The sequence below is a fragment of the Carassius carassius genome, chromosome 5 (assembly GCF_963082965.1).
Source record: "Carassius carassius chromosome 5, fCarCar2.1, whole genome shotgun sequence".
Classification (NCBI taxonomy): Eukaryota; Metazoa; Chordata; class Actinopteri; order Cypriniformes; family Cyprinidae; genus Carassius; species Carassius carassius.
In genome coordinates, this window is record NC_081759.1 from 29,283,984 (window position 1) to 29,309,374 (window position 25,391).

The 25,391-nt window shown below is 38.0% G+C and overlaps 1 protein-coding gene across 1 annotated transcript in view; it reads left to right on the forward strand.

Annotated features, from left to right (window-relative positions):
• Window positions 1-539: 539 nt before the first annotated feature.
• LOC132141202 (ephrin-B1-like) overlaps window positions 540-25,391 on the forward strand; it is a 35,202-nt gene continuing 10,350 nt past the window's right edge. The window contains 3 exon segments of the mRNA XM_059550515.1: window positions 540-1,459; window positions 1,462-1,606; window positions 18,412-18,689. Of these exon segments, the coding sequence (XP_059406498.1) occupies window positions 1,405-1,459; window positions 1,462-1,606; window positions 18,412-18,689 (478 nt within the window). The 5' untranslated portion in view covers window positions 540-1,404.

Here is a 25,391-nt window from a genome sequence, read left to right on the forward strand (position 1 = left end):
AAACATATTTTACAGCCGATAGGGGGCGGTATTGACTACTGAAAGGATTAGCGTAAGCGTTATCTTTGTTTGACCATCAAATATCATTAGTGTCACTCTCTTGGATGTCTTTGGGATAATGATCCTAAATCTGTTATTAAACGATTTTACGGTGAAGACCTGTGTTTTCAGCTGAAAGCCATGATGTATTGTGAATATAAAACAGACTTACGTATTCAAATGACTCCAGTAAATGATAAACTAACTGAGAAGGGAAACGAAAATACAACATTATAGATTAACGTACGGAGTAACCATAGTAACAAGCAGTCAGCTTTGCTACACGATGTCTAAGGAAAATATAATTTTACGGCAAAAAAAAAACTAAGACAGTTTCTTAAACTACAACACTTTTGAACGTCTTATCTTTAAGGAGAAAGACTAAACTCACTCTCCGTTTCTTTAAATACATCAGTCTTTCGCAGCTGAACTTCTCTGAAACTCGCTGCACGGACAGGGACACCATGTTGCGACGTTGCCCTAAACGTGCTCTCTGATTGGTCCGTTTCGAAATTGGGCGGGGTTCAGCAGCTCGGTGGGAGTGGAGGTGATGGATCGCGAGCCACTGTGCTGTGAACGGTGTGCGGGATTGACTGCGGACGCACCGGGTCCACGGTTGAGCGCCTAACAACTCCAAACAAGATCCAAGGCTAAAAGACGCGTCATTAACTCGCAGAGGAAGCGCCGAGCTGCTGGAGTTTCCCATCTGTTTATATCCTTAAGAAGAAACTGTGTTGCACCTTTCTGCACGCGAGCCAGGAGCGGACAGTAGCTGATATCCAGTCTATCAGTATGCACTAAAACGCCAATATCAGAAGCAGCAAGACTCGGGAGTGTACTTTTCATGGTTCTTTTTCAAAAGAGAATCCAAATGGAATTGGAGAGACGTTTTGGCAGTCCTTTGACTGACAGTTGGAGACTTTGAACATGGATATAGGGCGTTAAATTTTTGACAAGAATTGTTGCATATCTAAAGTGCATCTCTATGATCTGGGATCATAAGCGAAAGGAGTCTAATTTTAAATCTGACACATGATCAGGACCGGATTTGTGCACCTACCCAAACCCCAACACGGGATTTATGGTCCTTATACCTGTGTGCATATCACTCACCCCCTATCTAGCGTGATCTGACCTTTTGTGAGGCTAATAGCTCAACTAATAGATGAGTACAATAAAAGCGTCAGGCGCTGTCGTCTACCTAAGTGCAAGGTAGCAGCGATTTTGGGAACAGAAACGTTGGCCCAGAAGCCGCCTGTGCAACGTTGTGCGACACATTTTTTTCCTCCAGGCAACGCTAGAAAATTTGGATTTCAAGTTGAGGCATGGAGCCCCTCCGACCGGACGCCTAACCTACTCTGTTGCATGTGGTTCGGTAACCAGGAGTACAATCGATCGAAAGGATCTTATCTTCTTGCTGGCTTGTGTCTCTCCGAGAACAGTGTAAGATGGCTGGAAGTGACGGCTCGTGGAAATATTACCTCTGGATTCTGACAGCCATGTGCCGATACTCGTTACCCGCAGCCAAATCACTGGAATCTGTCGTGTGGAATTCACAAAACTCCAAGTAAGTGCACGAGCGCGTGTTTTAAACCCACTAGAAAGAGCATGAAATGTAGTCTACGGTGTCAGATTTGCGATATTATAGGTGGACTTGTATTGCTCATAAAAGAGTCCGATCCGCAAATCTCCGCTACTTGTATCACGGCTTGGTCTCCGGTATGATGACATGAAGCTCTGGTTGAGCTCGAGCCTGAAGTGACCATGCAAGCGCGCGCTCTCCCGGGGATATAACACACTGCTGTCATACTCCGCCGCTTCTCATCAACTCACAAAATCCCTTGTTGAGGGGGGATTCGACAACACTCTAGTGCTAGTACAACTTCTTTAAATGTTTATGCGAGAGATCGTACTACATTGTAAGAATCTCTTGGGTTTCAAGGGATACGTAATTTTAACGTGTGGCCTTGACGCGGGCCTATTTCTCAGTTCAATACTTTAAAAAATTAGAAATAGGTGCAACTGCTACTGTAACTCCAAGGTTTTTTTATGAAGCAAGAACCACTCTCTCTTTCTCGGCGTGTCCATGTTTTCTTCTTTTCCCGTGAGAGGCTATAACTGAGTATCCGCCACCGGCCTTCCCAAAATCCCGGCGGCCCGGTGGCTCTTTGCGCCTGTGATATTGATCAAATCAAGAGTTGTGTCGAGGGAGTCGATAGGTTTTTAAGCGGGGGCTTCCTAGACGCTCATAAAATCTCCCTGATTGCTGCTCATAAAACGTTCAAGGGAGCGTCCAACATGTTTACTTAACCTGAATAATGGCTCGAGACGCCACTGAAGCTTGACTGGACAGAATAATAAAGAAAGCTTATTGTTTAATTTTGCATTCACAAAATAATTCATAATGTACTTATTTTATATATATATATAACTCCGTGTATATCGTAACCAAAAGTTGATTGTCTAGTTATGATGATGTGTGTGTCTTGTTTTGCACTTTGTGTGGAGCGTTTGTGTGGAATACTGGCTGAGTCTCAAAACCTAATGAGCTGCCTACCCTGACAGCATTTTTTGGGCACCTAGACAGCATTTTGGGCATCATAGGCCCGTCTTGGTAGGCAGCTCAAAAGGTTTTGAGTCACAGCCGCTGAGTTATGAGCGTAAACAGGGGGACAGGAATAGTGCACATGTGTTTTTCATCTCGGGGGGAATAGTTTAATTAAGGAGTCTCTCGGTTGGCCTTGTAAAAGATGAGCAAAAACTTGAAAACTTAGCATGCAAGACTCGAGGGGCGACGCGAAAACATAAAATTGTGCTTTTAAAATTAAAACCGCATCGTAAATTACAAATGACTATACGTTTATTTTGTTTTTATTTTGTAATTTGTACTGTTCTCATTCTTAAACTAAGGAAGGGAAAAAAGTGGAAAATAAATAGTTAGCTGTTAGAGACTGGGAAACACTTTATAACAAATATTTCCTATACAGTTAAATGTATTTAAACTTCATTAGGCTATATTGTTTAATGCTCAAAATATATTTAGTTAATTTACAGTCATTTAGAAATATAATGCAGCATTTATACACCAAATGCATTTATATCTTGTAAGCACTGTACAAAGTTTTAAATGACGTTTTAAAGTTACTTAACATTTAATCAAGTTTTAATAAACTTAATTTAATTCAGCCCCTTAAGTCAGACATTTCATATCCATATTTTATTCCCCATTTATATTTTGTAATTTTTTGCAGTAATTTTTTTTTGTACGTGTTGAAATATAACCTATTTTCCTACATGCAAAGCACATGGGCCCTGAAGATTCAAAGTATGGAAAATTTATGTTTTGAGGGTTTTTATTATTATTATTATTATTTTAATTAATATATATTTTTAAATTGTGTGTAGGAGTTAAACCCATTAGAGAGATCTTCGAAATCAGCAACATTTGAGTGTCTCGTCTTGTGAGAAAAAAAAAATAAAATCATATCAGTCACTGGAGCTCCTCTGTGTGTGAATTGTTTTACTCGTTGGAGCAGATTTGAGCTCCACGGCACAGCAAATGCGCAAACTGGCCTGGTCTGTTTAACCACTGTTTCTGCATGTTGTTTTAAGTACTTAATGTTTATTTACTTACAGACTGCATATGTGTGTGTGTTTGTGTGTGTGTGTGTGTATGCACCTGTGCATGTGTGTGTGTTGCTTAGTCACAGGTTCAGGGACCCTGACTGAAGATTGAGAGGAAGAGAATTTGAAACAGGGTGCAAAGTTGAGAAAAGTAATATCAGAATAATTTGTTAGGGAACATTCTTGAGTTTAATGACCAGCATATCATTAAAACAGCATAACACCTGGATGCACAAGGATGAATTGATCGTTGAATGCAAAGATTATCCTAAGCACTCTCATAAAGACATATGGGCCTCGGGCAAAAACGCTCTTTGCACTCTATCTCTGCAGCGGACATATGGGAGCATCCACCACCACTAAGTCCAAGCCACCCTTTAAACCTCTTACCAGACTCTCAGCAGTGAGACCATCATACGCACACACACACACACACACACACACACACACACACACACACACACACACACACACACACACACACACACACAACTATCTTACCCATAATAATGTTCCATTTGTGTTTTAGGTCAGACTTCTCTCAGACTGAATGTGAATTATAATTGAAGGACTGTAAAATTAGAAAAACTCCGGCTGTGTTCTCCACCCCTCAGTACTCTGATTATATTTATATCAGCAAAACGCAAAGTTTACTGAACGCTAAAGCTACCGCTGCGTTTTCTCTAGAAGAAACATTTGGTGGAACAAGAGCTTCACTGATTTATTCTGTTGACACAATTATGTAAATTTAATTACTTTTAGACACAACTACACATATATGCGCTCACGCACAGACTTACCGCTGGTTTCAGATGTATAATTCTTTTCCTATCTGCATGGTTCACAGCTATAATTTGGACTGAGAAAAATGTAAAAGCTACACCCCTCCCCTCCCTTCCTCTGCCTTGAGGGAAGAAAAGAGAAGTGGAGTCTGCTGGGAATGGAGAGAGAGCGACAGACAGAGAGAATAAAGTAGCTAATCACTGGGACAATTATCACATTGAGGCAGAGATTTCAGGTTATATCTTATTCCCTTAATGTGTCACACACTACGCACCCAATCAAACACACAAACAACAAAATGATGACTCGCTTTACTTCCCCCTTACGTCGTCAAATTCTTCTAGTTACAAATTAATATACTTTTACTACATTCAAGTTCTTGGCAGCCACTCGCTTATCAAGAAAACACTTTAGCTGTTAAGAAACAATTTTCTGATGAACGACTGCAAATGAACTACATTTCTTTTAGCTTTTGGATTTTTTAAGAACAAAGTAAAAGGGAATCTATGATATATGTATGAATGTGCCTGTGTGTTTTGGCCATATTCCAGTGCTAAGGGAGGAGATGAGGAGCTAATTGGAAATCTGTCTCTCATTAGCTCAAAAATGCTACTGAAGTACTTTACTTATGTGTGTGTGAGTGTGTATTCAAGCATACTAGTTTGTTCATTTACCCAGCATTCTGTGGTGCACAATTAGTGTTAATCAGCAGCGTCTATGTGCGCATATAACCATCTAAAGCAGCGGTTAAACATCCAGTTTAGCTAACGAACACTCTGTAAAAATGTAAAAAAAAAAATTCAAAAACCAACTGCCTGAAAATTACTATTTTTTTTCTGCCGATATTCTGAAAAAGTGTTATTTTTGACCCCACTGACAAAACTCTTCAAAATAGAATTAATGTTCAACCGATTAAAGAAATTCATACAGCTTGGAAATGAGATGTACTGTAGTCAATAATGAAAGAATGTTCAAGTAATTGGCATTGGGTTTTCAAGAAATCACTAAGTAAAGAGAATTCCATGAAAGTATAAAATAAGCCTATTTATGTAGGCCAAACTTAAACCTGCATCCCTCTGAGAGGCTCCAACCTGTTGCAAAAATATGCGCTGATCCGCCGCGTCTTGCGAATGTAGATGTTTCCAAAAGCAGTTTTTTGGTTCTGGAGAATCTGATTATGATGACATGAAAAAACATATATAATGACCTTTGACCTGCTAGGGGATCATGTTGGTCTCAACTGCGATCAAAGTTACGGATTTCCACGGATGCCTGTGTGACTGTTCGGGAGCATTTAGGACATGTTTGGGCATATATTCTGCCATCCACAGAAGTAATAATTACTCTCTGAGTCGCGTTACTTTCAATCATGTGTCCGTGTGCATTTACGAGTGTGTACGCATGAGGGTGTGTGTGTGTGTGTTTGTATGCATGAGTTAGTGTGTGTGTATGTCATGATCAGTGGTGTTATAATAGGAGTTGACAGTGAGGAGATTAACTCTGTCAGAGTTTCAATATGTTGAACAGCAAGAGAGGACTCACGCAGACTCACACACACACACTTCCCTCTGTCTCAGCCGGCATTTCCACAACAGACCTGTTCCTCTCTGAAGTGTGTGTGAAGTGGCTTTTGTTCCAGCGTTGATAGCATTTCACGGTGTTGTGGATGTTTGTGAACGTGTGTGTGTGTGTGAGTTGCATTCTATAGATGTTATATAATCCTGAGTCTAACTATGCAACATCTATAAAGCATGTACATTTTAACGGGGATTCAGTTTGCAACTTAAAACCGTTTTTCTGTAGTCGTTATAAAACAAGGAAAGAGAGAGCGAGAGGGGTTGGCATGAAACCTCATTTTTATTGTACATCCGTGTGTGTGTGTGTGTGTGCATGCATGGCGAGGGCTTCATTAACAACAGTGCTTAAGTAACAAACGCACATTGTCTGTCCCTGACCAAGCATGACCGCTGGGCTCTCACAGCCTCCTCAAGCGGCTCTCACGCGCACAGACGCGCTCCGAGCCCAGCGCCCCGTGCCCAGCGCCCCGTGCCCGTGTTGTTTTAAGGACTGTAATGTTTGTATTTGTAGGGTCTGTTGGAGCACAAAACGGAAGAGGAGCAGTGGCGGCTGCTGGGGGTGCGTTTACTTAGCTATACTTTGGGGACAAAATTGTCCCCTAGAAGTTAGCTCAATTTTGACAAAACCTCCCTTTGGGGAGCCCCCGGATATCCTCAGAGGTCAAAATCATTCATAAATGAAGTCAATTATGTTTTTTAGAAAATGTAAAAAGGGTTATGATTAGTCTGTTGTAATTATAACTAGCTTTATGTATAAACAGTAGAAGTCTGGGCCGGAATGTTCACATTTAGATAACTAGGTAGACATGTAAACACAGGCTTTTTAGGGGATTTCAGTGACGTCTGCTAATTATTTCAACGGACAACTGACCCAAAAATACAAATTTGTCTTCATTTACTCACCCTTATGTTGTTCCCAACCTGACTTACTTTGTTCTGTGAAACATCAAATATATTTTGAGAAATGTCTTTATTTTCCATACTCTAGAAGTCAGTAACTAAACAGTAACCAAAACTGTAACAACAACAATGATGACAGAATTTTTAGTTTTGATTGAACTATCCCTTTAAGGTGGTTTCCGTGGGTTCATGAATATGCTAAACATTCCACGCGCTGATATAAATCAGCGTTTCAAAGAAATAGCATCTGATAAGATTACTATATCACATATGTTATTGTAAACAGCCAAACCTTTTTGTAAACAGTCCCGCTATTCTGTCTCCTAGAGATGCACCGATTGATCGGCCAGGGATCGGAGTCTCACTTCTTTCCGATTTCAAGACAATCCGTTTTGTTACCAGGGGCACAGGCAATAACGTCAGCCTCACATTCTCTCTCTCTTCTGTCCGACAACCCTTTCTCTCTCACCCATGTCTCATTCACACCAGTTAAATAGTGCTTGTGCTGCGCATTATTTTAGTCATTCCTGCAGGTTTCGCGCTTGCACCAAAAGTGCGCGCACCACTGCTGATCTATATTAGTGGAGCGCACAAAAACTTACTTAACCTGAAAAACGTAATTTCATAGCTCTCTTTATTCTATTGAATTTATTTGGGCTGTTGCTATTTGCAATTTTTTTTTATTTGTTCTTATTTTATTACTGACTTTTTTACTTGAGTTTGTTTTATGAAAATAAAATTTTGCGTTGAAGAAAAGTAGATTTTTGTTTGTATATGCTGTCAATTATAGATCTCATAAAAAAAAAAACTGGAATCAGCAAAAATCAGTATCAGCAGATCACACAAAAATGATAATACCCAGAAATCGGAATCGGCCAAGAAAATTGCAATCGGTGCACCTCTACTTTTTCCTTTGTCCTCTATTCATCCTGTACCACCGAAATGACACTATTGTGGCATTTCCACTCAGTTCAAAGGGGTATCATTACTTTACTTTACCCAAGGCCTTAACTTCTACAGTTACAACGAGAATTCAGACATCATTTACTCACTTCATGTCCTTCCAGACTTGTTAGAATTTCTCTCTTCTGTGATACACTAAATGTTTTTGTATCCCAGAATGAAAGCAAACACTTATTTTTATTGTCAGCCTCCAGTAGGGGCAAAATAACTAAATAAATACTAGAGTAAAATTTGTAGTTTTTATGCATACACTACATTCCAAGTCTTCTAAAGCAATATGATAGCTTTGTGTGAGGAATGGACTGAAATTTAAGTCCGTTTTGGCTGAAAATTCTCCCCTCCATCAGAGCACTTAAATATCTTTTACACAATTAACCATACACAATTCCCTGCCTGAAGACAAACCTAGTTTTTTTAACTTATCTTTTAAATGAGATTTGAGAACCAATAATTTGTCTTTGTCCCTTTGTCCCTGACACAAAGCTTTTGTGTGGAATGTAGCGCATGAGACAAATGCACTTTTATGGGGGGGGGGGTGATTCTTGCAGATGTACATTCAAGTTATATAATATATTATAAAAAAAAATAATTTAAATAGATTTTATTTTCTAGTTTCTTTCACCTCATTCAAACACATGATCATTCCTAAAGTTTGCTTAGAATGTGACAAGTCCCATCTAGGTTGCAGGATAAAATCACTACAGTGCTGTGGTTTAGGGTGGATGCTCGTATGTATTATTATAGTTGGGCTGGATTTCTGTCTCTCTGTAGCAAACTGTTTCCTCTCTCCTTCTTCTGATCAGCCATTATGCAAATACATCAACTAGTAAACGTCAAACAAACCCGAGACGTTAAACACCAGTTTCTCTGCCTTTCTTTTTAAAGAGGGAATAGAGCATTGCATCATCACGATTAAACCATCTCATGAAAGATCTGACCATAAAGTGTCTCTCCTTAACAGCACATCTACACTACACACTTGCACAAGAGCTGCAACCTTTCCTACAAAGTGACTTTGGAAATTCAGAGAGCCTGTCACACACTGACACACACACACACACACGCAACAAACATAAGGGCGTGAGGTGGGAAATGATTAGTGTTCTGTAAGAAGAGGTTTGCGATCTGTTGGTTCCTTCCCTTCTCCGTGTGCACATTCACACTTTCATGTTTGCTTTCTCTTTCTGACTTTGTGAGACAGTACACACTGGAGGATTGTAGGCATATATATCTACGCTTAACACATTTATGCTCGCATGTAAACAAAAAGAGTCAACACAAGTCTAGTAACTCCGAACCTGCTTAAATTCTGCTACGCATACTCACACACACACACACAGCAGGCCATCAGTCAGACCCTTTTAGAGTTCAAAGCTCCTCCATCCTTTTTATCCACTTTCCAGTCGACAGCTCAGACCATCACACTCACTAAACCCATCATTCCTTGCCTGCGTGTGTGCGTATGTGTCCGGAGAAATGGTCACGCTTTCAGTCAGCTAAATGCTGCTATAAAGCTTCAGAGAAGCTGGAGTCTCCAGCCTGCTTTCATCTCCAGCTGATCTGAGCTCAGCGCTCTCTGCATGCAGTTTCAAATCACAATAACCTTTATTAGCTTCGGCTGACCTGAGAACAGATCTCTCACGCAGTGTTTTTAAGCTGCTTAGGGTTACCTGCCATTAAGAGACTTACTCCTGAACGCACACCGGGAGCTCAAACTTTAGTCACCGATCTTAGGTTTGGTTGAAAACACACACATATCAAGCTCAGGACGGCCACAGATAGATCAGGCTGAAAGCTGTTTACTGGTCTGGGGGCTGTGGAAAGCAGCTTTTAGGGATACGTCTGAATCAGCCATTTTAAAGGCTCATTATTATTTAAAATGGAGGGGAGAAGGAGTTTAGAGCCATTATTGGTGAGACAGTGATCTCTGCCTGCAGCTGGACAGAACAAATGGAAAATCGAATTCTAAAACAATGCCGAGAACACACTCGTCGCACACACATCCATGCGGCTAATTCATAAAACATAAGCAGAAAGAGAGTTTTTTCATCTGTGTGTGTTTACAGGTTTGGCTGTGCTTGTGAGGCCTACATTTTGGAAATGGAAACCTGTTAAAAAGTGAACCTGACAATACGAAAGGCTCATAAATCATGTTTTACTTCAAATCTGCTGATATCGACAATATATCGGGTTTGGAAAATAGCAACACAAAGGATGAAGCGTTATTATAATTCTGCCGAATACTGATTAATTAATATGGATTTTCATTTTATGAACAATTACTGTTAAATGGACAATTCTATACGGTTAAAAAGTTTGTATGGTGTTGTTATATTGTTGTAAGACGTGACAGTGAAACATAGGCATTGTTACAAAAAAAAATAATAATGCTGTTTCATAATTGCTTTTCTTTTAAACTTTCTTTTCACTGTAGAATCCCTGAAGATATCTCAAGTATTAAGATTCCACAAAAATATTAACTGCTTTTAACATTCATAGAAATGTTAATTCAGTATTAAATCAGCATATTAGAATGATTTCTGAAGGATCATGTGACACTGAAGACTGAACTAATGGCTGATGAAAATTCTGCTTTTGCCATCACAGGAATAAATGACATTTTAATGTGTTAAAATAGAAAATCGTTATTTTATATTGTAAAAATATTTCACCACATTACTGTTTTACTGTATTGTTGATAAAATAATGCAGCCTTGGTAAGTCATTGTTCAAAAACGTTTGAATGGAAAATATAACACTAAAAACGAATGGATTTTGAAACAAAAAGAGAAGCCAAATATTAAATTTAACACCTTTATTATATCATTTTATTCTTAAAGATTTAACTTTAGGCAAGTGTTTAATAATCTCAGTGTAAAAATCACTTTCACAGTTAAACATTGTAAAAATATCGCTAAACAAGTATCATCACCTCTTGTTAAAAAACCCTTTGAGACTGAAATGTTGTCATGTAAAATGTTTAGTTTCTGTGTAAGATGAGGGGAAAAGCTATGTACACTTATTCTAGTCCACATTACCATGACAGGCATGCTGAAACACACATAAAATGTGATGATGGAGTTATTTATTGTGTAATGACAACGTGTCATTGTTCTCTTGTTGGTTTTGTTTCCCAAGAGTCTCTCTATCACTCCTTTTATATTTCTCAGAGGTGTAAATATCAATCAGTGATGCGGTCACAGATAACTACACGTGTGTTGCTATTAGTAAAATGACAATTTCTTTCCTGTGTGTGTGTGTGTGTGTGTGTTTGATTTCTTTTGCTGTTTTCTCCCAGGCATTTTCTGAGTGAGCTGTCAGCCAAGTATAACCTGTTTGTGTGTGTGTGTGTGTGTGTGTTTACAGTTGCTTTAATTGCTCTGTAATGTGAGATCCTATGAGAAAGAAACACACACATAGACACATCATTGTGACCTGTGACTCGCGCACACACACCCATACACACATTAAGAGCATAGATATTATACTCTGTGTGTGTTTAACGGTGGTATCCTGGAGGAGCTCTAGAGGAATTCATACCTTTCATCAAACACAATACTCCTGACAGTGAGTGGGAGAGCAAATATGTGTGCGAGTGTGTGTGTGTGTGTGTGTGAGAAAGAGAGAGAAGACGAGACGAGAGAGACAGACTTTGACAGAGAGAGGAGAGACAGAGTAAATATGAGCATTTCTGCCTGTGTTTTTTTTCCCTTTACACCCTAAATATATATACTGTCTGCCATAGCTACTGCAACCACTGTGTCTTTGCATTTGGAGACTCATAAAGTTGGTTATGAATGCTATTATTAATGTAATGAATGCTCTTTTGCTGTTATAAATAACAGTATTATTAGTATTCAGTTATTATTTAGCGAAACTGAGGTGTTGCCATCCACACAAAGACTAACACATTTTATACACCAATTAGTGTTGTAAAAAAGTATGAAACTGTAGCTTATTTAGGTTGAACTGCAATAAAAATAAAGCTTAAGTTATTTGGAGGACAGAAAAAAACTTTTTAATTATGTCAGACTAGACCATTTGTTTAGAAAATCAGGAGGGTTGCTCAAAATAACTTAAATGTACATAAACCCAATTATAGAAATCTTATTGTAAAAGATGTAGTTTTATTTGCTTGTAGTTATTTACCCATTGAGAGTAATTTAATATAGTACAGCAATACTTGTTTGTCACAATATTTAACAGCTACGTATTGATTATTATTTTTATTATTATTGTTGTTATTATTATTATTTTTATTATTATGTATTTGTAGCAATATGAAAAGGTCCTGTAAAGTTGGTGAAATGGTCCAACGGATTTAATTTTTTCTCGTGTGAGTTTGAGGTAAGAACATTCTAGAGTGGCTCAAGTCATTGTTTCAGAGCCGAACAGATGTAAGAAATCTTCTTGCACTACAGAAGACCTGTCATACTTACTGTAAGCTTGATGTGAAACGATCAAATGTCACAAGAAACTCGTGCAGCAGTCCAATAAAAAAATATGAACTAGTCACATTATTTCAAGGGTATTGTCACCACAACTAAAACTGCAGAATGCACTGCATCGCAAACTAAAAATAGTTTTGTTATTCTTTTGTGGGATCCCAGGTGATTTCCAATTCCACCCATTCCAGCACCAGTCCTACATGGGGATCAGGGTGAATGGAAATGTTGTGATAACGTGGAAGAGTTCTTGTGAATTCTGTTGTATTTGCAGATCTTGATAGTTCAGTAGGGAACTTTAGCTTGACCTTTAACCTCTAGCCTCATTGAACTGGTGAAAGTAATATGAGTGGAAAACCTGCAGCTAAAGTCAGAGGAGGACAGCAGGAAACAAATCAAGTGAAGAATATACTTTTGTCTGATTGCATGTGTGATGGAGAGTTATTATATCGCCCCAGGCCCGACCCGGTGAACTTTGACTAAAAATCCCAGAAATCCCCTGTGCTTGCATTCGGTGTTGCTATCAGATAGGATATGAAAGGATTAGCCTATATATTTAGATTAGGATTTTAAGCAGGATATGAACCTTCGATAAAATGTTTAGCTGTGTAAAGGAAAGAGACCGGTTTGTAAATTAAGTAAATACTGTTTTTAATAAAATCAGAAAGTAAAATTAAACTTTTTCTTTTTTCTTTTATGGTGTTAGGTTTTGGTTTAGCTATACTTTGAGGGCTAATTTGTCCCCAGAAGTGATCTGAATCTGACATACTTCAATTTGAGGGCATTCAGATATATTTTTTGTAAAAACAGTGTAGATAAGAAGTAAATCCTTCTTTTTTGTATATCTAAAACTGCATAAAGTTTAACCAAAGTGTGTGTCTGTGTGTGTGTGTGTGTGTGTGTGTGTGTGTGAGAGAGAATTAATGAGAATGGGGTGGGGGTTGTGGGGGGGTCCTGCTATGGACTCCATTCACTCATTTCTCCCATTCTCAACAAGATGCCCAAGGCTCTGTGTGTTTTTTGAGTGTGTGAGTTTGTGTGCAGTTGTTATTGTGAGTGGGATATGTGTAAGCTGTCGCGCTCTCTCTCTCTCTCTCTCTCTCTCTCTCTCTCTCTCTCTCTCTCACGCAGACAAAGAGCCACTTGTAGGAGCTCTGCCTTGAGAGTGGACAATCACATGACCACCACACTCTATACATACACCCAGTGTCTCGCCATGCTGAGTGTGTGTGTGTGTGTTTAATGAGAGATAGGTGACTACATTTTTCAGTTGGATATGTTAATCACCTAAAATAAAAGTGAACTTTCCAGTTTTAAAATTTTTAAATAAGGTATGTGTGTTGTGTATATGAGTTGCCGATGTTGGTCCATTGTGGAATTTAGACTTAATGCCAAGACATGTGATTACAGCCCCTTCTCAGAATGTAGTCGCTTGTGTGTTAAGAGAGGTCTGTGTCTATCTCTCTCTCTCTCTCTCTCTCCCCCCTCCCTCTTGATTGAGGCTGATTTGCATGGCTGCTGTATTCAGTATTTAATTGGTGCCATTCAGTCCTGGTCTAATCCCGTGTTCACTTGTTTAAAAAGCGAGGAGGCCTCTTATTGAGTGTGAGTGTGTGTGAGTGTGTGTGTGAGTATGTGTGTGTGTGTGCAAGCTTGTGGGTCTAACTCTGTTTCACACAGTGAACAGAAACTGAAGTGTATGTGTGGATAATTACATTTACAATTTGAATTAAGACATCTCCCCCACTCTCTAATGTGCTACTGATTTAATTCAATTTTAAGCAGGAAATGCCATTTGTTTATTATCTGTGTCTTTCTAGAATTTTGTTATTCTGACTTAAATATTCATTTTTAATATAATATTTAGGTTAATTACACAAAAATTAGACACGTAACTTTCATTGATAATACTAAAAATGAATATTAAATTTCATAATTGTTATATATTTAATATATATTTACAGATTAATTCATGTATAAAAGTAAGATATATATTTTACCTTTTAACTTTAGTGCTGTCGATTAATCACTATTAATAGCATCCAAAATAAGTTTGTTTACATAATTACTGTGTGTGTGTATATATATATATATATATATATATATTCTCACATACAAGCACACACATGTAAATATTTCTTAAATATGTACATGTATGTGTGTGTATTTATATATCAATACACAGGGCAAACATATATCATGTAAACAAAGACTTTTGGATGTGATTAATCACGATTACAGTACTAATATTTTCTTAGAAAGCAAGTTTCATGGCGTTACCACAAAGTAAACAAAGCGTTAATAAAGAAATAGTTTGGCTTGATCTGATCACACACAGGCACACAAACTCCTTAACTTCCTGTAGGAATAAGGAAGGGCTACCTAAATGATTCCAAGTTTGCTGGTGAGATCTTCTCAGAATCAGCGCTGTGTGTTTTAGGGAGTGCACTGCTTGTTGTGGAACCTCTTTGAGCTTCCAATACACACACATTCGCAAACAATCCCTCTCAGCTCCTGCTTCTGAAATTCTCAATCTGCAGCAGCTGCTGATTTGACAGGAAGTGATGAAGTCTTTTCTTCAGAGTTGAGAAGGTCAGATTCCTCCTCCTCCTCCTCGCTTGCTTTCTCTTTCTGTTTCTGATTTGTTCAGTCATAGCTGGCCGTCAGAGGAAGGGCATGAGTTTGACATCTTCATTGATGGGGAAAAAAGAAAGGGATAAAAAGAGATCTAGAAACAGAGGGATAAAAGAAAGGGATAGACAGGAACAGAGAAGAGGCCGCAGACAGAGGAGGCAAATGTCACACAAAGAGTTTAACCCTGCAAAACTCCCTCAGTCATGCAAATCTCTTATTCTCTCACGCGCACACATATATTCTCTAGTTCTGTGTTTCACCGCCTCAGATATCTGCTTTTGAAGTGTGAAGTGTTACATGAAGTGTTACAACATTAAACGTTAATCTCTGGGCTGCCTTCCACCTCATAATATAATAAAAATTGCATGTGAATATCACAATTTAATATGCCAGATTATCATTATTTGGTTTTGCCAAGCTCAATTTTGGTGTCAATCTGTCAAAATTTGGCTTTAATAATAATAGCAATGTATACAAAATCTTTTTTTTTGTTCACTTGTTATTTTTAATATACTATGGGGTAAAATTAATGTTTATGCTCACCACAAATACAATAAAGAACATTAATATTATAAAATATTAATACAATTTAAAATAATACCTTTTTATATATATATTCAGTGTTTCCCACAGCCTTGCACTCTTTTTGTGGCGGCACTCCCCCAGTATATGTATATGTATATGAAAATTCATTTTCTGCCAGCAGGAGGTGCTTTAAGAGCAGGAGAGATAGAGGTTTCTCCGGTAATGGCTGTCAAGCAGCGCTGAGCTCACAAACGCTGCTTTATCAGGCATTACAATCAAGATGAAATGAAAATGACATCAATAATTTTCTAAATACAGTCGGTTACATTCTGAAATGCAGTGATATAAAAACACCCGCACCGGTTTTTGATTTTGAAACGTGCAGTGCTCATGTTTATTCAATGAAAGCAAAGCCTTTTGGAAAATCTATTTGTGGCAGTCAGTTTTGATATTGTGGTGGCCCGCCACAAATAAATCAATGTATGGGAAACCCTGATATTAGAGATGCACCGATCAGTCAGCCAGGGATCGGAAACGGCTGATTTTTCTCATGATCGGCCCGGATCGGTGACCGGCTGATCGGTCTCACTTCTTTCCAATTTCGAGCCGATCCGTTTTGTTACCAGTGGCACAGGCAATAACATCACATCAGCTACGCATTCTCGCTCTCTTCTCTCCGACGACCGCTTCTCTTTCACACATGTCTCATTCACACCGGTTAAATAGTGCTTGTGCTGCGCATTATTTTAGTCATTCCTGCAGGTTTCGCGCTTACACGAAAAAAACGCGCACAACCGCTGATCTATATTAGTGGAGCGCACAAGATGCACTCAGTCTCAAATAGCTTGTTAGCCACAAATAACAAAATGAATACATACAAAATTATGTTAAAATGCCCATCTTGGTGAATATGCAGTTAAACACAGTCAGTTTTGGAATGTTAAATAGTTGAGAAAGAGAACGCATGTTGTGTAACAGTATATTGGGTCCGTGGAAAAACTGTCCAATATTCCTGCTGCCATCTGTCATGTTAATCAAAGAACAAAAGACAAGGAAAAACACCTTCTGCTCTTGACTGAATACATTTTATAACTTTAATGGTAAGCTGTAATTTGTATAAATTTTTTTTTTAATTTGATAAAAATGCAAATTTGTCTGTAGTATTTCTAACCGGAGTAAAAACTTATTTAACCTGAAAAACTTAGTTTCATAGCTCTCTTTATTCTATTACATTTATCTGTGCTGTTGTTTTATCACTGACTTTTTACTTTGCGTTGAAGAAAAGTAGATTTTTGTTTGTATATATGCTGTCAATTATAGCTCTTAAAATCGGAATCGGCATGTTAAAATTAAATTTAAAATGTAAAATTAAATTTTTTTTTTCAGGATTCTGTTTAATAGATAGCTCAAAAGAACAGCATTAATTAGAAATTTAAATGTTGTGTAACACTGTAAATGTCTGTCACTGTTGATTTACTTAACGCATCTTTGTTGAATAAATATTAATTATTATTAATATTATTAATATATATTTTACATTAATAATATTATTAATAATTTATATTAATAAATCTTGTCCAAAACTAACTAAATATAATATAAAACCCTTTATTGATACATTAAAAAAACTTTAAAATTTGTCATTAACTGATGTGCTACAGATATATTGCGCATCTCCACTGACTCGCTGTACTGAAATTACATGCCACTTATAGTTTGCCTTGGTTTGTTTTTCATTCACATTTTTTAGTTATTGATGTGTTTCCTCTCTACTCTTTTTAAGTGAAAAAAACCCTATGAGCTATCATAACTTCAGTGTGTGTGTGTGTTTATATTCTTGTTTATATGAGTCTGTTTGTTTCCATTGTTTCCCTTCTTCTCATTGAGAACATAATTGTGCTTCTCAATGGCTGTAATCACTCAGTCACAATTGGATTTCACAATTCTGTACACACCTCAGACACAGACGCATGCACATGAACACACTTACAACATGTTTTGTGAATAGACAGAAGCCTGTGCCCCAGTAAAAGGTTTTTGTTGTTAATCCGTCTTTCGTATGCTCTTATGTGTGCTAAACCAGCGAACAGCCTGCAGCGAGGAGTGTGTGCATGAGTGCAGAAATAACCAGCAGAATGAAATTATACTGAGACAATATTTGAGTTTGATCAGGACCATATATCAGGCAAATGCAAGTTCTCCTGAACTCCACTGGTGTGTTTTTATTTAAAGGCTTTGTATATTTACTTCTCATTATTTAGTATGTGTCCATGTCTTTTTGATTAGAGGGTGTGTGTGTTTGTGTGTGTGTGTGTATGTTTGTTCATGTGTTGTTTGTAGTTTTAGGGGATTTTTGTGTAAGTGTTTTTGTCTGTGCATGTAGTTTTAGGGCATGTCTGTGTGTGTTTGTGTGCGGTTAGCAGTAAAATGTGTAAAGGACTGTGTTGCAATCATCTCCCCTTACACGCACACACACACACACATGCACACTCACATTCTCAAGTCTGAGAATGAATCATGTATTCCCTGAATGTATAAGCAGTGTTCATCAGCACATGAACAATAAATTAGAAACTCTAATAAATGAAGTCAGATTCTTCACTTTCCCAGTCTAATAAATCATAGTCAGCAGATACAGCTCTATCTCCATCCAGCTCATTTCTGACTCTGCTCTTCTGTTGCTCTCTTTCTTTAATATTTGGAATTGTTTTATACATTTTGAAATATGTTATTAAAAGGAAAAATGGAACAGCAATAGTCTCACTGGAGCATTTTGTGGAGGATCTTGGCAGTCTGGAGGGCTATTTGAACCCAAGTTTTTCCTCTCATGATCACGAAGTCCGCAGAGATTCTACTGAGAGTCAGAAGACTGTTTAAATGTGTTTGTGATTTATTGTAAGTTTGTATGCTTTGTGTTGCAGGTTTGTGTCTGGGAAGGGCTTGGTGATCTACCCAGAAATCGGTGACAAACTGGACATTATCTGCCCCAAAGGGGAATTGGGGAGACCATATGAGTTTTATAAACTCTACCTGGTGAAGAAAGAGCAGGCCGAGTCCTGCAGCACCATACTGGACCCCAATGTTCTGGTGACCTGCAACAAACCAGAGAAAGACATCAAATTCACCATCAAGTTCCAGGAGTTCAGTCCAAACTACATGGGACTTGAATTCAAACGCTTGACAAACTATTACATCACCTGTAAGTAACTTCCGTTTTACATTTAGGAACTAATTTTTCACTGATCATAACATACTTGCAAAAGTTGTAGTATTGTAAAGTAATGAAACTGCAGTACCCTTAAAAAGACATCATATCTACCCGTAAGTTACTACTTTTTGGGGTTAAAAAGGTACAAATAATTCATTTTAAAGCTACTGCCTCACTGACAAGCTGCCTTACACATTTCTTTCTGAGAATGTTGATTCTCTACTAAAAATCCCTAAAGTTGTATTTCATAAATTAGCGTTAATCTATTATAGTATCTATTGTATCTAAAAAGTTATTTTAAATACAATAGAAGTTAATGAGAAGTCCAATTTTAGATGTGTGTTTGGGTCAGGTTTGACCTACCGTATGGGTCCAAATGTCCCTTTTCTTGACCGTGAACAAAAGAATAGTAAAACCAGAAATCACAATGTATGGATCAGCCAATGGTCCCTATTGTTGTTTAATTTAAACCATGGACTATGTAATGGTTTGGGGTATGGTAAAGTATAAAAAATGTCTTTAGCACTGTAGTAAAACAATAGAAGTCAATGGAAAGCATGTGTTTGTTTAATATATTGAAGCCAGTTTCTGCCTGAGAGTAAAAAATAAAACGTGTAATTGAAATAACGCCTTAAAATGAGAAATACCAATTAGGAAAAAGAAGCAAAGTCACAGTGGGACCAATAAAGTCGCAATTGTGGGAAATGAAGTTGCAATTACGAGAAATAAAGCTACAGTTACGACAAATAAAAGCAGGAAAAGGCTTCCATAGTAATGGTAATATATTTGTGTAAATCTGTAAATGGCACAGTCAAGCTTTTGTGAAAGAGGTTTTCAGTGAAGAGGATTTTCCAGCCACAAACAGCATGCAACAGTTGTGCTGAAGCGCTGATTAATCATTCATTCAGAATTGAAGATTTCCAACACGTTCATCATAAATGCATGCTAAACCCATCGCATACGACATAAAAACAGCAGGGAACAGCATGGTAAATGTAACACACAATTTCTAACCCCTTTTTCTTTATGGATCAGTGTACCCACCCCTTTACCCCACTGTCTTTTTTTTTTTACTCTTTCTATGGTGGTTGGGTGGTAGGGAGAGACACTTTCAGTCAGGCATGTCTCATTGGTTGCCGTGCCTCACTGAGATTATGGTCTTTTGGCCATGATGGCCAGACATGTCCCATAATCCACTTCACCTCTACTGACCCATCACCACAACTACACCCCCAGCAAGCAGCAGGGCTGCTTTTAGACCCAGTAAAACACACACACACACACACACACACACACACACACACACACACACACACACACACACACACACACACACACTTCATAGCAACCAGTTGCCTTTATCTTGCTCTGGTAAACAGGATGAGTCTGGTTAAAATAATTTTGCTGAAATGTGTTTGTGTTATGGGTTCAGTGGTTTTTGCTGTCTGGTCATCTTGTTTTCACTGGTCAGTGTGAGTTAATAACTCAGCGAGAGACTTTAGAGCGTGACAGTTTCACACGCATTCGTTTGCTTCTCAGAAAAAGCCTTTCTACTGTGTGCGTTATTAATATGTCACATTTACATTGTTTACATACAGTGAGTCCCTGAACTGATTGTAGTTTGGCATCAGTATAGCTGCTTTTTAATATAAACCACCCCTTGTGTGTGTTAAATGTAAGCAAGATGTTTCCAGATGGCTAAACTGACCACTAACTAGAAATTTTTTGAAATGCACAGAATCTCAAGGAAGCATACTGAACTAATTACACTCTCAAAATCCCCGAGTAAAAAAGCATTTTACTGTGTACACTGTAACCCGGATTGTGTGTCCTGCCATTTCTTGTGGTTAAAGTTTCTAGTGTGTTTTAATTATCACATTTATGATATTTTTGTTAGCTCTCCGCGTTAATGAAATGTTGTCTTGTGGTTCGATAATGAATAGCTACCATTTAGCTTGTTCTGATTGTGTCTGAGCTGATACATGCTGCTGCAGACCTCACTAACACTGACAAATCATCCCGCGTCGCTCTGCCCACCCGCCTTGAGCGTGTCTGTCAGGCTTTTTCAGTTGCTACAGTGTCACTCCAGGTGCTTTTTATCCATCCACAAGAATCTGCTGTTTCTCCTGTCACTATATTTAACGCTTTTGGCTTGGTGTCGAGTTTCTTTCTCTCAGCCTCTGTGCCTTTCCTGTACCCTCAGTATGTTGATTTCTGTGATGCTGACAACGTTTCCTTGTATTTTTTGTTTTGTTTTGTTTTTTGCAGAATTCAACACTCACCATATCATCATGCCACCCGCGTCGTGCCCTAAAACAGCCCTTTTGGTCTTTGATTTTATCTTTATATCAATATCAGTTCTAGTTTAAATCTAAACTCCTATTGTTGCCCACATCCCAGGATACTCAAGTCAATATGTAGAGTAGACAATGTAGTCCCTACCAAGGTTCAGTGCACTGGCTCCAAAGGCCAATCCAGTGACTAAAATCTCCTCGCGTTTTTCCTTTATCCATGTAACTATTTGTCAAATCGTCTCCAGTCTGTCTGCAGAAGTTCTTTGAAGCAGGCCGGGTCTGCTCTCCTGTCTCTCTGTCTCAGCCTCCAAGCCATACATGTTAACTTTCTCCCGTCGAGCAGTGCCGCAACATTTAGCTCAAGTGCTCCAGACACTTTGTGCTATACACTAAGATAATTATTTTTAATCTATATTTTTGTCTTGTTTTCCAGTCGAAATATCTGACCATCCTTTAAACAACATTAAATTAACAAAAAGTATGTACATTTATAATCCTCGTTTTCAGAGAATGCATCTTGCATTAATTTAATTTCCCCTCAACCCCATTGGCATTGACAAATATTACCAAACCTGTATTATTGAAGTATTCTTGTTTCCAGGACGTTTAGACTTCTTTTGGAAAGCAAGATAAAAATACTGATAAAAACAAACAAACAACAACCCGTCAAATGAAAATATTTCTTATTTTATAGGTTCTTTTGTAATCAAATTCATTTAGGCATAAATACAAAAATATGCAGTCCTATGACATCGCTGTCATTCATGCATTAAGCTATGCGTGTTTTTATTGTTTGGGTATCTTTTTATGTCTGGACTGGGGTCAGTAAGTCTGTGCTCGGTCAGATTCTGTGTCTGTTTCTAATTGTGAAGAGAGATTCTGAGAATTCACTGTCTTTTATGGCCTGATTTAATTCCAGTATGTGTTCCAGCAAGACACTGGACTGATCATGTCACTCTTGTGTGGAGTCATGAAGCAGTACAGGTTTGAAATGAATCCTGGGTCATTGTGTGAGTGCGGGTTTAATTTAGAACCTGTTGAATGAGAGTGATTATAAACGAGACATCATCTTTAGAAGCATTTCTAAAGCATTTCAGCATTTTAGTGACCTGACTGTGATATTTACATTGAGATCTGCCCTAACCCTGCCATTTTTTTTTATTGATTTAGAAACCAAACCACCAGCCATTTACTCATTCATCAAAATGTTAGCTCCATAAACGAATCTTGCTGAAAGATATCAAATTGTCAAAATGATGTGTGTGCATGTACATGTGTTTGAGAAGTTGATTTGAAAAGCATGACAATGGAAACAGTACAGTCATACAGTCAAGGGAGTGCTAAATATAATGGAAAGAGAAAAAAGCCATGGATGGAAAGTAAAAAAAAAAAAAAAAAGTGAGCAGTCACAAGATTTAAGCGATTATTACTGCATGAAATGCACGTAATGACCAGATAAAGAGGAGTGTGCCGCTGCTAGAAAGGCTAGAAAGTTTATGCAATGTTTTCAGGATTAAGGATGTTAAAAAGGGCTAAATTAAGGGTTGTTTAGGGTCAGCTTCTCTTCTGTGTGACTGTGTCGAGTGTGTGTGTGTATTTTTGTGTTAAGGCTGTGTCAGCAACATATGATTCTGATTTCAGACAGTCCAGCTTTGAAGTAATTCTGACCAAACCGCTGCACCAGAATGATGAGTGTGTGTTGTGTGTGTGAGTGGGTCTTTGTGTAACCTCTCACCATAACTGTCTCTCAGGCCACAGCAGAAGTATGAAAATGAGTGGCTTCATTTCACTGTGGTCGCTCTGGGGTGAGAGAGGTCAAATATCACATCGAGCTGTGTGTGTTATTTGCCTGATTTAAACTGCCCCTTTAACATGCACAAAAACTAAGAGCAAACGGTTGGTTTTAGCCGCTTTGTAATGTAAGAAGAATTTGGCTCCTATTGCAAATGGCTATTGAATTGCAATCCAATATCCAGTCAGCCTGATATCTTCAGCTCTCTGAAACTTTTAACCCACTACTGCAAGCAAAAGTATACTGTAAATAACATTTTGTTGATATTTTAATGAAACATTTAATGAATATAATCTTAAAAAAAAACTGATTAATTTCTTTCCATTGTTGCAGCGCTTTTTAAACTTTCTGTTAAGATATATTTTCCTGATGTGGAGTCTTATTCGGAAGCTGCTAGGTTGCTGCTTTGTCCAATAAAAATGACATCAACAACATCTATGTTGTATGGGCCAAGTTTCTGAACTCTGAATAGGCACTGTTGACGTGCAAATGAAAGGTCAACTGAATATTAAACTGCATTTTTTAAATTACATTGAGCACTTATTGTAAACAGTTTTTCTGAATACTTCATATTCAAGAGCGAGACACAAACACACACTGCAGATCTGTTGTGCTTTGCAGACAAACATTGGCTGAATATTTCAGTTCTTTGTTTGTGGTGTATCTGACCTCTTTGGAAAGTACTAGCACAAAAAGTCATAGTCAGCTAAACAACTTTTTCTCCCCTTTGAGGCACAAGCGAATAAGAGAGAAAAGGAAAGAGACAGAGAAAGAAAGCAATATAAAACAGGGAGTTCATCTTTCTTTGTCTTATGGGACGTTAAGCACCAGGTGCACCAAACCAAGCAAGATTTTTGCTGTGTGTGTGTGCAAGTGTGTGTCATTTTGTGTATGGATTTGGTTGCTGTAGTAATGGTCACTGTTGCTGTAGTGATGCCCATGCGGCTGTCCCAGTAGGCGATGAAGGTCAGTGATGCATGATGGGTCACACTACCCATGGAACTAATGCACGTAATGAGTGTTTGTCTGTGTGTGTGTGTGTGTGTGTTAGAGAGGCATCAGAACAGAGACTAATTGACGTTTAATTACATTCTCTGTTCTCTCTCTAACAATCATAGGTTAAAATATGGCAAGGGCAAGCAGGTCTTCAAAAGTTAGGATCTAAATGAAACATGTTGAATTCTGGGAGATCTGGAGTACTGCCGTTCAGAACACACACACACACACACACACACACTGCTTTCCCCTCTGCTTCATTAATCACAAAATGCTTTACCTAGAAATGCTGTTAATATGGTCCGAATATAATAGGCATAATGGTCTGTGGTGTTGTTTTAAACTGGTCTAATTTGTGAGAACACAGATAGCCATCTACGATCAGTAACAGAATGTGCTGGTCATTTTCTTCACTTACAGGTAATTTGAGAGAATGGGTGGTAGTGTTTACTAAAGAAAGACCGAAGTAAAGAAAGAGAGAGAAAAGAAGGAAACAAAGAAACATTAAGAAAGGAACAATGAACCAAGAAAGAAAGAAAGAAAGAAAGAAAGAAAAAGAAAGAAGCAGGAAGAATGGAAGGAAACTCAAGCTAGGAAGTAAGAAAGAGAGAAAATGAAGAGGAAAGAAATATAGCCATAAAAGAGAAGTAAAGAAAGAGAGAATATGAAGGAAGGGACGAAAGAAAGAAAGAAAGAAAGAAAGAAAGAAAGAAAGAAAGAAAAGTGAAGTAAAGAAAGAAAGAAAAGTGAAGAAAGAAAGAAAAGTGAAGAAAGTAAAGGAGGAAAGAAAATAAAATAAACGGAAGAATGGAACAAAAGAAAGAAAGAAAAGTGAAGGAAAGAAAGAAAAGTGAAGAAAGTAAAGGAAGTAAAATAAAAGGAAGAATGGAATAGATAGATAGATAGATAGATAGATAGATAGATAGATAGAAAAAAGAAAAACAATGAAAGAATGAAAGGCAGGAAAATCAAAGAAACAAGAAGGAATAAAACCAAGAGATGCAAATAAAAGAAAAAAGGAAGAAAGAAACAAAAAGAAGGAATCAAACAAACAAACAAAAACAAACAGGAAGAAAGGGAAATAAAACAATCAAACTGCAAGAAAGGAGTGAGCGTTTACATGATAGAAGTGTTGAATTCCATCAGTCCAGCGATCCATGCAGAGAGAGAGAGAGAGAGAGAGAGAGAGAGAACAGCAGGCCGCTCCTTCTCTTGTTTCATTCCTCTCTTCCTCAGACCTCATGAGTGTTGCTTCATTTTAAAGGATTTTCTACTGAAACAATATAAGCTTTGTTAAAGATAACAAACCATCACCCCTGGAGCACACACACACACACACACACACACACACACGTTATGACAAATATATTTGCTCTGAACCTGTTGGCCGAGAAGACAAAATTTCATTTTTGCTATTCAGGTTAAGTTCCGTCTGTACTTGGATGTAGAATTACAGGGGAGTCGGTGAGGCTGGAAGGTTATTGCATTTTAATTTTCTTCCACAGCACACACACGCACTCCCATTGAGCTGCTCTTCCTGCGGATTTAAAGGTCGGGTGTTATGCGACTGCTGGACCAGTGCAGCGATCTGATTGGATGAGCTTCTGGAAG